General features: G+C 39.3%; 1 protein-coding gene across 7 annotated transcripts in view; it reads left to right on the top strand.

The window, feature by feature from the left end:
- ranbp2 (RAN binding protein 2) overlaps positions 1–4,596 on the top strand; it is a 32,014-nt gene extending 27,418 nt beyond the window's left edge. For 6 of the 7 annotated variants that reach the window (XM_048192490.1, XM_048192493.1, XM_048192492.1 and 3 more), the window contains 5 exons: positions 47–136; positions 1,204–1,367; positions 1,925–2,198; positions 2,283–2,617; positions 3,901–4,596. In XM_048192490.1, the coding sequence (XP_048048447.1) occupies positions 47–136; positions 1,204–1,367; positions 1,925–2,198; positions 2,283–2,617; positions 3,901–4,206 (1,169 nt within the window). In that variant the 3' untranslated portion in view covers positions 4,207–4,596. The remainder of the gene's footprint in view (positions 1–46; positions 137–1,203; positions 1,368–1,924; positions 2,199–2,282; positions 2,618–3,900) is intronic. The other variant, XM_048192489.1, reaches the window with a different exon arrangement.
- The last annotated feature ends 10,161 nt before the right edge of the window (positions 4,597–14,757 follow it).

The raw sequence follows: 14,757 nt of genomic DNA on the forward strand, positions 1-14,757 counted from the left end.
TGAATGTTTGTGTTTGGTGTCGTCTGACGTCTCTGCTCTGCTCCAGCAGGTCTTTCTTTTGTGTTTGCATCTGAGAGTGCGTTTACGTTTGCAGACTTGGCAAAGACTTCAGGAGAATTCGCTTTTGGCAAAAAGGGTGAGTCCTCTGTTTACATTTTGATTAATGTTTGTTTGACCGACCAGTGTGTGTTTGACCAGTGTGTCTGACTGATTCATTAGGAAGAAGCAGCTCATCTAAATGAATTTTTCACAATAAAGTGCAGTCCAATTCACAGGTCTTTCTGTTGAGTTGTCTTACATATATATTATTGCCGTTTGAGGTTTATGGGAGTTTTCTGGCGTGATCATCTGCTCTCATGAACACACGCAGGAGAGAGAGGGCAGAGGCCAGTGTTTTCTCTAAATACAGTACAGTACAGTTAGGGATGCACTTATGATGATAACCTCATTTTCGGTACTTGCCGATACCTGTATTTCATTGCATTTGTACTTATTAAAAATATTGGGTTGAGAAACCAAAAGAATATAAATTTAAATTAGTTGGCTTAATTCACTTAGACATAGATATAGATATTATAGATATTTCCTTCAGTTATTTTCACGGCTAAATATGGCTGTTAAAATATCAGATAGCACTGCGATAGTCTTCACTGTATAAATGAAATATCGATTCATCCTTATTAAAGTTACAAATTTATCATTTGTTGTTAGATTAAAATTAATGACACAGACAGCAGCAGGATTATTAGCTGCACAGATCCAACATGCCTTTTCTTTCTCAACTGTTTACATTCACTTAACATAACCAACTGTTTCACAGAGATACTTGCCAATACAGGCATTTTGACAATTCTGTGTGAATTTGTCTGTTCAAGCGCAAGAAGAAGTGAACGAGAACTCTGAGCTATTCATGCTCTGTCTGAGAGGCAGCTTTCTGGATGTTTGCACACAGAAAAGCACTTCACACAGTTAGGTCACAGTTAGGTCAGTAGGAGGAGAGTAGTCTTTAGTGTCTGTTCGAACACATTCGACCACATGAGTGTCTGTGCTACAAAAGCAATCCGGTCGAATGTGTTTTCAACTACCTTAATACCAGGTGGAAACAGGGCCTGTGTTTATCAGCCATTCTCAATGTGTTTGAACACACTGCTGCTGTCAATATTGCTGTTTTCAGTGTTTTCACGTACGTGTTTATTACTGTAGATGCTAATTTTACGTGGTCAAACGCCGGAGCCACAGTCTTTGGAAGTGCACCAACACGAAATGATGGAGAGGAAACACACAATGAAGGAGAAGAGGAGGGCAGCGATGACGAATCGCCCCGTAATGAGGAGATCCACTTTGAGCCGATCGTGTCCTTGCCAGAGGTGTGTGGTTTTGGCACTGTTCGTTTGATATTATTGTATTAATAATCACTGTGCAATAATAATATTCAGCTGCTTTGATTAACTGCACTGAAACTATCAGATGTGAGTGGTTTAATTTGATTGCTTATTAAATTTCAAAAGCTATGAATGGGAGCGCTGCGCTTTTCGCAGTAAAAGTGATCTGTTGTGCAAGTAGACTGTACAGATACTTTCATGGATATGAATATATTCAGAAAAGTCTTTTCATCTTACCGCCGTATAATGTGTATGTAGTGTTAATAATCACAGATGTAACCGGGGTAACCGCTATATTTTTGCTGTTCCATAAGCGCCATCTACTGACAGAGAGTGAATTTACTGTTTTATTCAGTGCATCTGATGATCTAAAATTCTAAATCATACATTTTAAAAGATTATAAATATGATTTATAATTTTGTCTCATATTTGATGAAGTTTGACTCTGTTATTTTCCTGTTTATTACTATGAAGCTACTTTGAAACAGTGTATAATATAAAGCGCTGTAGAAATAAAGCTGTGTTGACGTGACTCCTGCAGGTGGAGGTGAAGTCTGGCGAGGAGGACGAGGAGATCCTGTTCAAAGAAAGGACCAAACTCTACCGCTGGGACCGCGAGCTCAACCAGTGGAAGGAGCGTGGCGTGGGAGACATCAAGATCCTCTTCCACCCCGTCAAGAAGTGCTACCGTGTGCTGATGAGACGCGAGCAGGTGCTGAAAGTCTGTGCCAACCACACCATCAGCAAGAGCATTGAGCTCAAGCCCATGAACACCTCGGCCAACGCGCTGGTGTGGACCGCCACCAACTACTCAGGTACAGACCTTACCTCACACCACATCACATCTGCTGGAAACTGTGCTGGCAGTGTTGTTCACGTGTGTGTGTTTCCACAAACAGAGGGAGACGGGAAGGTCGAGCAGCTCGCGGCCAAGTTCAAGACTCCAGAGCTGGCCGAGTCCTTCAGACGAGCGTTCGTCGACTGCCAGAGCCTCATGTCGCGGGCCGACTGCGCTCAGATGTCCGTGGCCGAGGCGCTTTCACGAGACACCAACCCCGTGGTGTACTTCGACATGGGGGTCGACGGCGAGCCTGCTGGGAGAATCGTCATGGAGCTGTTCGCTCACATCGTTCCCAAAACCGCAGAGAACTTCCGGGCTCTGTGCACGGGCGAGAAGGGCTTCGGTTTCCACAGCTCCGTCTTCCACAGGATCGTCCCTGACTTCATGTGTCAGGTGAGGCCGCACCAGCTTACGGTCATTAGACTTTACTGACGGTCCCTTGAGGAAGAAAACAGATATATGAAAACGCAGCATGTCCCCACAGGCCCTTAACTCTTTCCCCACCTGTGTTTTTTGAAAAGGTGCCAGCCACTGCCAGCGTTTTTGCTCATTTTCACAAACGTTTGATGGCCACCAGAAAATGTTGAATGAATATCTGAAAACATACAATATATCACAAGAACAGACCTTCTGCTTAAAAAAGAAAGCTTCATGCTTTCTTTGCCTGTTTTGATCAGAAGATTCTGTACTCTCAGAAGATGTTTAATAGCGCCCCCTACCGTATAACAGTGAAAACATGGAAAGCCAGAAAATTCTGTCAATGGCAGGGAAAGAGTTAAGAAATCTAGAAATGTAAGAAAATGTATTCTAACATTTCTAATTTAAGGCCATAAAAGGGCTTAAATGGTTTAGGAAAAGTCTTTAATTATCATTTCAATAGGTCTTAAATTTGGGGATGGAAAAACAGGAATCACAATAATTAAACTTAAAAAGTCGATGATTTGAAACAAGCAGCGCTCACATTTATGCGGACCATCTCTTCTGTTTACTAGTTACTACACAGAATAAACATGAATGAACATCTGAAGGAATGTTGACAGATGCAGTGCAGCGTACCGTAATCCGTATCATGTCACATATAATAGCAGCTTGTGAAAATGTCACATTTACCGTCACGTTTACCTCACAAAAGCTGTTCAATGTCCAAAAACTCATTAGTCAGCTACAAAAATGAACTTCGAGAGGAGCATTTTGTTTAATATATGCACTATACAAATGCTTTTTATAAAAGTTGAACTTTAACTTTTTTTCTTATGCTTTTTTAAAACATTGTGCACAAAACACTGCAAAAGACATGAGTGCAATGATGTCCGTCTAGTGCTTTTTAAAACAATGGAAAGTAGGGTGGTGGAATGGAAAACACGTTCTGTGTGAACGGCCCCTATTAAAGTAGTGTTTATAAATGCAGCGCTGCTTTGTTTACAGGGGTAACCGCTATAGTTTCACAAGCGCCATCTACTGTCAGAGAGTGAGTTTGCATTTTCTGCCATTTTTGTTCAGATCAATGCAAAGATCGACCCATATTTTTACACAGTGCTGTAAATGTAAACCTGTAGATTGTAATATTGGCTAATATTTAACATTATGAAATAAATGTTTTATATCTCTGGTTTCTTCCGCCCAATTTAAAGTTCAAGCTGTCAGCTACTCAAGTGTGCCGCTCTGTTGTCTCTCAGGGCGGCGATATCACCAACGGGGACGGCACTGGAGGAAAATCCATCTACGGAGGGAAGTTTGAGGACGAGAACTTCGACGTGAGGCACACGGGCCCGGGCCTGCTGTCCATGGCCAACCGCGGCAGAGACACCAACAGCTCGCAGTTCTTCATCACCCTCAAGAAAGCAGAGCACTTGGACTTCAAGCACGTGGCTTTCGGCTTCGTCAAAGATGGCATGGATGTGGTGAAGAGGATAGCAGAGCTGGGCACTAAGGACGGTAAACCCACTAAGACCATAACCATCACAGACTGTGGACAGCTGTAAACTTCTCTACGTTTGGCAAACTACTGTTCATCATGTCTGAGATCATGTTCCCTGAACTGTTGTGTAAATGTGAGATCCTGTACATGCGCTGGTTTTATTTTTGTCCTGTTTGTTAATAAATTAGATGACAATTAAATGTATACAAAAAAAAATTTACTTTTATGATGAGAACTTGTTTATTCCAGAGTTACCTCAGTGTGGGTTGAGTTTACAAGGTTGGCTTTCTTTGTTATAAGTGTATTTTGTCATATTTCACACCAGCAGTGTTTCAGATAAAGCTGAAATACAGTTCTGCTGTTCTGCCTCTGTCCAACATGAGCTCCCACAAAAACAGCAGCGACGCTTTATATTTTTAGTCTCCTGAACACAAAATAAAGTTGTTTCACTATTTATTCAGTGTCATTATTGATGATAAATCAGGGATATTCTACTGGATAAAGTGAAGCTCTCCTGTAGTTGTGAAATTATGATTTTTCTCTAATACACATTGGCCACAATTATTAGAAAATATTAGAAATAATTATGCGTAAAATACCTGCATATTTGTGTATATTCCCCTTCATATTTATGTTTTTAGCACACCAGGGTGATCATGAACATGAAATTGTCCAGCAATGACTTCCTGTTCCACAGGAGTAAAAATGTAATGAAACATCAAGGCCAAATTCCTGTAATCATTCATCACAATGAGAAAATCCACAGAATATAGTTCTGATGTAGAGAAAAAGATTGACTTTCACAAAATAAAAAACTAATAAAATGGCTAAAGCATAGAAATGCCCCATTTCCACCATCAGGACAATAATTAAGAAGTTCAAATCATCTGAAGATGATAAAAATCTGACCATCCATGACCATCCCATTCCCCTGACCTGAATCCTATAGACAACTGAAGAGGAGAGAGTATTAAACTGGTATCCGGGGAGGAATGATCTCTGATCTCCAAACTCATCAGGCATTATAAGAGAAGACTGTCATGGTTTCAAAAAATATTGAATAGTGTAATTATAAATGGCTGACGTGTGTTAGAGGGGGGAAAAAAAAATCCTTCCACTTTCAATTGTTTTACTTCAATGAAAGGATAGATATCTGTAAATGTTTGGAATGAATGTCAAAAGGATAAACAAATGCCGTGTGTTAGAGGGGGGAAAAAAAATCCTTCCACTTTCAATTGTTTTACTTCAATGAAAGGATAGATATCTGTAAATGTTTGGAATGAATGTCAAAAGGATAAACAAATGCAGATTTATTTTCAGTGCTCGACCTGGGGCCTCGTTTATAAAGCGTGTATGCACAGATTTGATCTTAAAGTGTGCGTACGCTTAAATCCACAACGCTCATATTTATAAAAACGGTCTTTGACGTGGAAAAGTGCTTATAGTTCCCGCGGAACCTTCAGTCTTAAATTAGATTTTTTTAAATTTAAGGTCATAAAAAGTCTTAAGTCTTATTTTTTACTCATGAGAGGTCTTAAATTTTACATGACAATTTTACTTAGACATATATAAATCATTTACCAAATTAAAACGATGTAATTAGCGTACATATTTTTGCCCCGATGAGTTTTTGTCTTATAATTATATCATATGATATGATATGATGTAGTTATACAATATCACATGAGCAAGAGTTCTGTTTTCCCAAAATCAGAACGATTGCAAATGTGATATTTTATACAACAGTTAATGTAAGTTAATGTTGAGTTACATTTTAGACACACTATTGTCAGTTTTGTTTGTTTTTTTCTTCATTTCACCAATGAAATTAAATTTATGTAGACAAATTGTAAATGCTGTGTAATTATTGCCACTTCTCATGCCGCTTCTGTGTCACCTCTGTATTGCAAAGATGGATTTTGTTGATAATGATTTCATTTGATTGGTAATAACAGTCCTATACTGTGCTGCTATTCTAATTTAATTTAATTTGAATGTTAGAATTTGACCTAAAAGGTGATGCATACATCTAATAAGTTCAGGAAAATGTCATTATGTAGGTAAAAATGCTGCTGGAAATCAATTTAAGGTGGCAAATATTGCTTTTGAAACAACTTTAAAAATATTGAGTAAAAGTACTGAGTAAAATTCATCCTAATTGAATGAGATCACACCAGTTTGTAGCATTTAAAATGTTTTTTTGTTGTTGTTGTTTGTTTGATGTTGTACACACACACAGGTGCATCTCAAATTAGAATATCATGAAAAAGTTTTTTTTTTTCCTGTAATTTAATTCAAAAAGTAAAACTTAAATATATTCTAGATTTATTAGACATAATTACACATTATTAGACTTTTTTGTTTTAATTTTGATGATTACAGCTTGCTGCTCATCAAAATAAAAAAAAAATCAGTATCTTAAATTATTAGAATATTTAATTTCAAGTTCTATTAAATTACCCTTCTCAGGGTATAAATACTGGGTTTAGGTCAGTAATCCCAACAGCAGTCATGGGGAAGTCTGCTGACCTGACAGTTGTCCAGAAGACGATCATCAAGAGCCTCTACAGTGAGGGTAAGCCACAGAGGGTCACTGCTGAAAGAGCTGTTCAGAGTGCTGTGCCAAAGCATATTCTTGGAAAGATGACTGGAAGGAAAAAGTGTGGTAGGAAATGGTGTACAAGTGAAAGGAATGACCGCAGGCTTGAGAAGATTGTCAGGTGAAGCTGATTTAAGAACTTAGCAGAGCTTCAGAAGGAGTGACTGAAGCTGGAGTCAGTGCATCAAGAGCCACCACACATTTCATGGGCTACAACTGTCACATTCCATGTACCAAGCCACTTCTGAACCAAAGACAACGTCAGAAGCATCTTACCTGGGCTAAGGAGAAGAAGAACTGGACTGTTGCTCAGTGGTCCAAAGTCCTCTTTTCAGATGAAAGTAAATTTTGCATTTAATTTGGAAATCAAGAGGCACAGAAACCATGTTGCTTGAAGTCCAGTGTAAAGTTTCCACAGTCAGTGATGATTTGGGCTTCATGTCATCTGCTGGTGTTGGTCCACGCAGCCATCTACCAGATAATTTTAGAGCACTTCATGCTTCCTTCTGCTGACAAGCTTCATGGAGATGCAGATTTCATTTTCCAGCAGGACTTGGCACCTGCCCACACTGCCAAAGCTACCAAAAGCTGGTTCAAAAACCATGGTGTTACTGTGCTTGATTGGCTAGCAAACTCGCCTGACCTGAACCTCACAGAGAATGTATGGGGTATTGTCAAGAGGAAGATGAGAGACACCAGACCCAACAAAGCAGATGAGCTGAAGGCCGCTATCAAAGCAACCTGGGCTCTCATAACACCTGAGCAGTGCCACAGACTGATCGACTCCATGCCACGCTGCACTGATGCAGTAATTCATGCAAAAGGAGCCCCAACTAAGTATTGAGTACATAGAAATTAACATACTTTTCAGAAGCCTGACATTTCTGTTTAAAATATCCTTTTTTATTGATCTTATGAAGTATTCTAATTTGAGATAGTGAATTGGTGGGTTTTTGTTAAATGTGAGCCAAAATCATCACAATTAAAAGAACCAAAGAGTTAAAGTACTTCAATCTGTGTGCACTGAATTTATTTAAAGGTGCCCTAGAACCCTCTTTCACAAGATGTAATATAAGTCCTAGGTGTCCCCTGAATGTGTCTGTGAAGTTTCAGCTCAAAATACCCCATAGATTTTTTTTAATTCATTTTTTTAACTGCCTATTTTGGGGCATCATTAAATATGAGCCGATTCAGGCTGTGGCCCCTTTAAATCCTCGCACTCCCCCCCCCCCCTCCCCGAGCTCTCGACTCTATTACATTGCATAAACAAAGTTCACACAGCTAATATAACCCTCAAAATGGATCATTACAAAGTGTTCGTCATGCAGCATGTCTAATCGTGTGAGTATAGTATTTATTTGGATGTTTACATTGATTCTGAATGAGTTTGATAGTGCTCCGTGGCTAAAGCTAACATTACACACTGTTGGAGAGATTTATAAAGAATGAAGTTGTGTTTATGAATTATACAGACTGCAAGTGTTTAATAATGAAAATAGTGACGGCTCTTGTCTCCGTGAATACAGTAAGAAACGATGGTAACCTATCATTTCAATATCATGTTATCATGGATCATGTCAGTTATTATTGCTCCATCTGCCATTTTTCGCTGTTGTTCTTGCTTGCTTACCTAGTCTGATGATTCAGCTGTGCACAGATCCAGACGTTAATACTGGCTTGTCTAATGCCTTGAACATGGGCTGGCATATGCAAATATTGGGGGCGTACATATTAATGATCCCGACTGTTACGTAACAGTCGGTGTTATGTTGAGATTCGCCTGTTCTTCAGAGGCCTTTTAAACAAATGAGATTTATATAAGAAGGAGGAAACAATGGAGTTTGAGACTCACTGTATGTCATTTCCATGTACTGAACTCTTGTTATTCAACTATGCCAAGGTAAATTCAATTTTCAATTCTAGGGCACCTTTAATACACGAGTTCCACAATTTGAGTTGAATTACTGAAATAAATGAACTTTTCCACGTCATTCAAATTTATTGAGATGCACCTGTATATGTTCCATGACTGTTTGCACTGAGTGGACAGTGCAAAGGAATAAGTGTGGGCCTCATCAAAGTCGATAAACACAAGTACATGAGCTGTGTTTAATTAGGTTTGGAGCTAAACTCTGCAGGACAATGGCCCTCCAGGATCAACGTTCCCCACCCCTGGTCTAAAGGATACGGCCATCCCAACAATCTTCAGAGTATTGCAGACAAGACCAAGTGTATCATCACCCATGGCTGTAAGGGCAACATTATAATTTTTAGTTAGCTTGAATGACCAGACTGAAAAAGCACTGCTGTTGTTGTTAGCTACCTGTGAAGGGGTTTGCTCGACCATTTGTCTTATATAGTATATATAACGTTAGTAGTTTTGTTGTAGAGTTCTGGTGGGGTAGTGCATAGTTTGATTAAAAGGAACTTGTGGAATTGTCAGAATTGTTTATCTACAGTTTCTATGGTACAAAATACTAGTGATTTTACGTTCTGTGCCGAGGCTTCGGAGCGTGTGTCGAGAAATCATCTCATGGATGACGTCCGAAGCCTCGCTTGGCCTGACTAGTTCAGAAAGTGGTTTGAATCTTGTTAATTCACAGTCCTCTCTCCTGTTTAACTCAGCCACTTTCCAGTTTTAGACTAATAATATTGCCCCTCCTGCCTGTTATGAACAAAGACTTGATTTAAACACATTTGATAGCCCCATTCATTTCAAGCCATTATGTTTATTACACCGTTATGTTATATTATGTTATATAATATGTTACATTGACTTAGAAGGGCAGCAAGCAGCCTTCAGTGTATTCAGGTTCAAATAGATATGGTTCAGGATCTGTACCAAAGCAAATATCTTCTGAATCGTCTCTCACATATGTCTCCATGGTTAGGGTTAGGGCAGTGGCAGTGGCATGCGGTCCATATAAGCTGCGAATGCTCTACATACCCAAGCCATTCATGGACTCAGCAACTAATATTAATATTATAAATTACTATTAAAGGATTAATCCACTTTTAAATAAAATTTCCTGATAATTTACTCACCCCCATGTCATCCAAGATGTTCATGTCTTTCTTTCTTCAGTCAAAAAGAAATGAAGGTTTTTGAGGAAAACATTCCAGAATTATTCTCCTTATAGTGGACTTCACTGGACTCCAAACGGTTGAAGGTCAAAATTACAGTTTCAGTGCAGCTTCAAAGGGCTTTAAACAATACGTTTTAACCATAAATGCTCATCTTGAACTAGCTCTCTTCTTCTTCTCTATTAGAATTCCAGCAATGTAGACACTGCTAAGTGTATTACTGCCCTCCACAGGTCAAAGTTAGAACTAAATTGCCATATACAATATGCTTGTGCAAGTATATAACAATTAGTTCAAACTTTGACCTGTAATGGAGCTTGGTTGTCATCTAGTTGTAGGGCATCAACAGAAATTACCCAAACAACTTTAATCAAATTACTGATTGTGAACAATGGACAAGGAACGATGACCAAACAAAGCTTCATTTGACCAATGATCCATTTCCTGATCCCAGCATCCCTGGGGGCACTGGATAGCTCCTAATCTCACCTAGTCAGCATTAAGAGAAGTGATGACGTGACTCAAGAACAAAGGACTCTGTTTTGAGTACTTCTCAGCTCATCAGAAATAAATTAATCAAAACCTGTCACGTGGAGTCTGATCACCAGGGGCGGATCTAGAAAATTATTTATAGGGTGGCAAAGGGGTGGCATGAGGTCTGTGAGCGGTGGCAACACCAAAGCAAGCGGCCATGCATTTTTGGAGATTTATGGCCTGACATACACAATTGTGTTCACAAACATTGCATTACCAGAGAGTAGTCCTATATACCGTTTAAAATTAAAAATAAATAACAAGATTTCAATATCCATCATGGCACCAAGTAAAGACACTATATGAAAAACATCAACAGATTCTAAATGAGTCTGAGCTTGTATCACTAAAGGAGATGAGCAGTTTTATTAATATTACACAGGCTACTTCGATGGCATAAATCACATGTTTTAGTGCAAGTTAAAGAACAACAAAAACTTGTTTTTTGCAAACAATTTTTGAGTTTCTGTTATTAACACAATTGGGAATAACTGTGTGTGTTCAACCTATCAACTACTTACTCTAGCAACACCCCAGAAACTGCATAGCAAGAGCCTAGCAACCACCCAGAATCTCCTAGCAACACTTTAGCAATCACCCAGAACATCTATATTCTGGCCTAACTGATCAAACTATTTATGTTTTTTAAACAAGACTTTAAGTTGGCTTTATGACAAACCAGCATAAATTTATCTTTCAAACTTTTAATCTAGTTGAAATGAAACAATTCATAATTTTCTCACAACTATAAACACAATCTCAAAACTATGCACCAACTTGTACAAACCTCAAACTTCCAGATCAAAATAAAATGTTTTAGTCAAAAACTTATTCTTGTCTGACAAAATCAAACTTTGGCCTCAGATGACACACAAAACCTAACAAATACACAGACTACTGCACTGCCCAGTGAACACTAGTGAGATCAATTCATGTAACACTGTAACAAAAATACCGCTTACTGGGATTCAGGAATTATTTTGCAGCTCGCTGTCTACTACACTATACAAAAATAAATTTACAGATGAAAAAAATCACTGCTGTATTTTACTGTTTTTTTTATTTTTTTATTTTACTATTATAAATTGATCTTGCAGTAGATTGCAGTAGTATGCACCACAATACAGTATACTGTCAATTAGAGTAAAACTAAATTCAGCATCCTCTGCACATTTGGCCAAATTTTATTACAGTATATAAGGTACTATAGCAGTGTATTGGTCTTCTGACACAAGACAGTCATTTCTCAGTTCTGCAAAATATAAGAAATGGCTACAGAGAAAGTTGACAACCACACGTTTGAGGGTGTACAGCGTGCTACAGTTTACTGTACATAGTGACATTTCCCTCATCTAAAGTACTGGTACTGTGCAAGTTTAAAACCCCTGTAAATTATTCATTCAGCTCTCTCAGATTTTGACTGGTGTGTGTCATCAGTTTTGCTACCTAATGTAGTCATTGTTAAACGTTTTGAGAAATGTGTCTTTGTTTTGAGAACTGAGCGAATGGTTTGGGAAACTGGGCCAACTGAATCACTTATAATGTGTTAGCAATCGAGAAAAACTAAAATACATTTAGATTCTTACCTAACTAGTTTCTGTGATCGGGATCTTCTTGTTGATTTCATGTTACCGTTCCGTCGGATAGCAAAAAGACCTTTATCCATGATGAAAGTGGAGCGCGCGGTCGGTGAATCAGCTCGCAATAAATTATCAGGACTTCTGAGTTAGCCGAGAAGCAGTAATTTTCCGATTCACGAACAAATGAAAAACAATTCGTTAGTGAACTTGGCTGCGCTGTGTTTTTGACTCTCAAAGAACCGGTTCATAAGAGTCATTTGTTAATGAAGCTGATTACATTGAGCGCGCTGCGTGCGCGTGCAACCGTCATGCAGCTTATTGAAAGACGTGTTTTCTTGCCATTATTTTGCAATACGCTTCTTTTTTATGTCATCACATTGAAGCGCCGCTGCTGAAAAGCAGTAGTACTTGAAACACTGTTCACATTTATATTTTATTCTCTGATAATTCTGGGGTGGCAGATGGGGTGGCAAAGCTTTTTCTTAGGGTGGCAGTTGCCACCCCGTGCCACCCCGGTAGATCCACCCCTGCTGATCACAATAAATTTATCGATCCTCACAAAACCTTTTGTATCAAACAAATGGAACAGGAAACAATGATTAACGGACCTAAAAGCACAACAGATCCACACAGACATCCCCTGATTAGGAACCCCTTCGACCCGGTCACTTGTGACTCAGTTTTCAACTCCTCTATTCTCATAGACTCAATCTTAAATCTCAAAAGGACAATTGTTGAGATCATTTAAAAGAACTATATTCAGAATAATACATGCTATGATGTGATTACTAACATGTCTATTTGATGCATTATATGTTTGTTTTTCTCAAATGCATTATTGTAATCATTGTTTTATTAGGTCAGGTTAGTAATATGTGTGCAAGAGATGTGGCGTGTGGAAGTTCAAATTATAGGATTTATTATGTTCTATAATGTTTAGTCCATTAAAACATTGAAATTCGGTTTCAGGGAGACATTAGGAAACTTTACAAAGTTGCTAATAAAAACAGGAAAATGTTCCATGAACATCACATGATGCAATCAATGGACAAAGGAGAAAACAGTACAGGGCGGGTCTAAGCTCCGTAGCAGTGTCTCATTGGAGAATCGCATCGATGGACGGAGCCAACCTTCTCCTTTAAAACTATGCTGCCCCAAACAGCTAGCGGCTGAGCTGATACTTTGACCATGGCTGAACTTTACATCTAAGAGCCGCAGCTGCTTTGTCCCATCTAACGGCCGTGGCTGGTTTTCCATCTAACAGTCGCTGACTATTTCTATCCACGAGTCGCAGCTGATCATTTTTCACCCAACAGCCGAGTCACGGAACAACCCGATTACCTCAGCTGTCAAAGCGAACGCAGGTACCAGCAAAAATCTCTCTCTCTTGCTGGAAACTGGTGAAATTCCTTTAAACAGAAAGAATCAAGCCAAAGCTCTACTTTTGTGATTTTTCTCAGGTTGCGATTTTAATTAGTACTTTCTTCATAACTCATATTAACTCCGCAAATGTGTGTGTGTGTGTGTTTAGCCTTAGTTTCTTGTAATCATTAGAAGTAGTTCAATAAAGTCTTGTTTGATTTTCACACATACAAGTTTCGTGTGCTGTGTTTCAAACTGTTGCCCTTAAACTGAAAGATTCGGCTACTTTTGCTTATAATAAATCATAATAAAATATTTTTACTGTTGGCCACGGGATAATATTTTAGCCAGAATTGGTAAAATACTTTAACCTCAATTTTTCGCTGGATGAATAATTGATGAAGTGTTAAATATTAATTCTGAATCATTTACAGTTGATTCGATTCTTATTCCCTGTAATTTAATTACCCCTTTACTTATAATTAATTAAGCTAACGACAAACTCCGTGATTCCCTCCTCTGACCATCGGAGGCAGCCCTTACCCGAATACTGACACACACACACACTACATTTCCCATCAGCCTCTGCCTTGGACTAATTACCCGCCAGCTGTACCTTGTTTAGTGGACTATAAAGGACTCACACACACACACAACACTCAGATGCGAAGTCTTGTATTGCCGTGGTGTACATTTCCGAGCGTTGTTTCATTGTCTGATTACCTGTTGCTGAACCTGCTGTTTACCGTTGACGAACCTCTGCTGCCTGTCCCTTGACCTGTGCTTTGGGTATTTTTCTGTGAGTGTTATCTGCCAGCCCTGACCTCTGCCTGTCCCTGATTACGATTCTGTCTGCCCTGTGTTATTCCTGTCTGCCCCTGATCTACCTTGCCTGTACGACTACGCACAGTTTAATAAAAGCATGCAAATGGATTCCAGCCTGAGTGATGATTCGTTACAGAAGACTTCGCCATCACAAGATCCAGCTGCTTTCTCTCACCTGTGTGCAATCTTGTCAGCCCAAGCCAGCCAGCTCCCGGGAGGGAGACGAGTGGAAGACAGCATTCTCCACAGCAAATGGCCACTATGAATATCTTGTTATGCCCTTCGGCCTGGTCAATAGTTCGTCCATCTTCCAAGCCTTCATTAATGATGTGTTCCGAGACATGCTTAACTAGTTTGTGATCGTTTACATCGACGACATTCTGATCTACCCTGATTCCATGGAAGATCATGTACAGCAGGTCAGGGAGGTGCTAAAGCGGCTGATCCAATATCAACTGTATGCAAAGGCAGAGAAACCTCAGTCTCACCTCTGGCTATCATCCACAGTCTAACGGTCAGATCGAACGCCTCAATCAAGAGCTTACCCGTTTCCTCCCCTCCTATTGCAACCGTCACCAGAAAGACTGGGCCCGTTATCTTCTATGGGCCGAATACTCCCAAAACTCCCTGC

The sequence above is a fragment of the Megalobrama amblycephala genome, linkage group LG6, assembly GCF_018812025.1.
Source record: "Megalobrama amblycephala isolate DHTTF-2021 linkage group LG6, ASM1881202v1, whole genome shotgun sequence".
In the NCBI taxonomy this organism is placed as follows: domain Eukaryota; kingdom Metazoa; phylum Chordata; class Actinopteri; order Cypriniformes; family Xenocyprididae; genus Megalobrama; species Megalobrama amblycephala.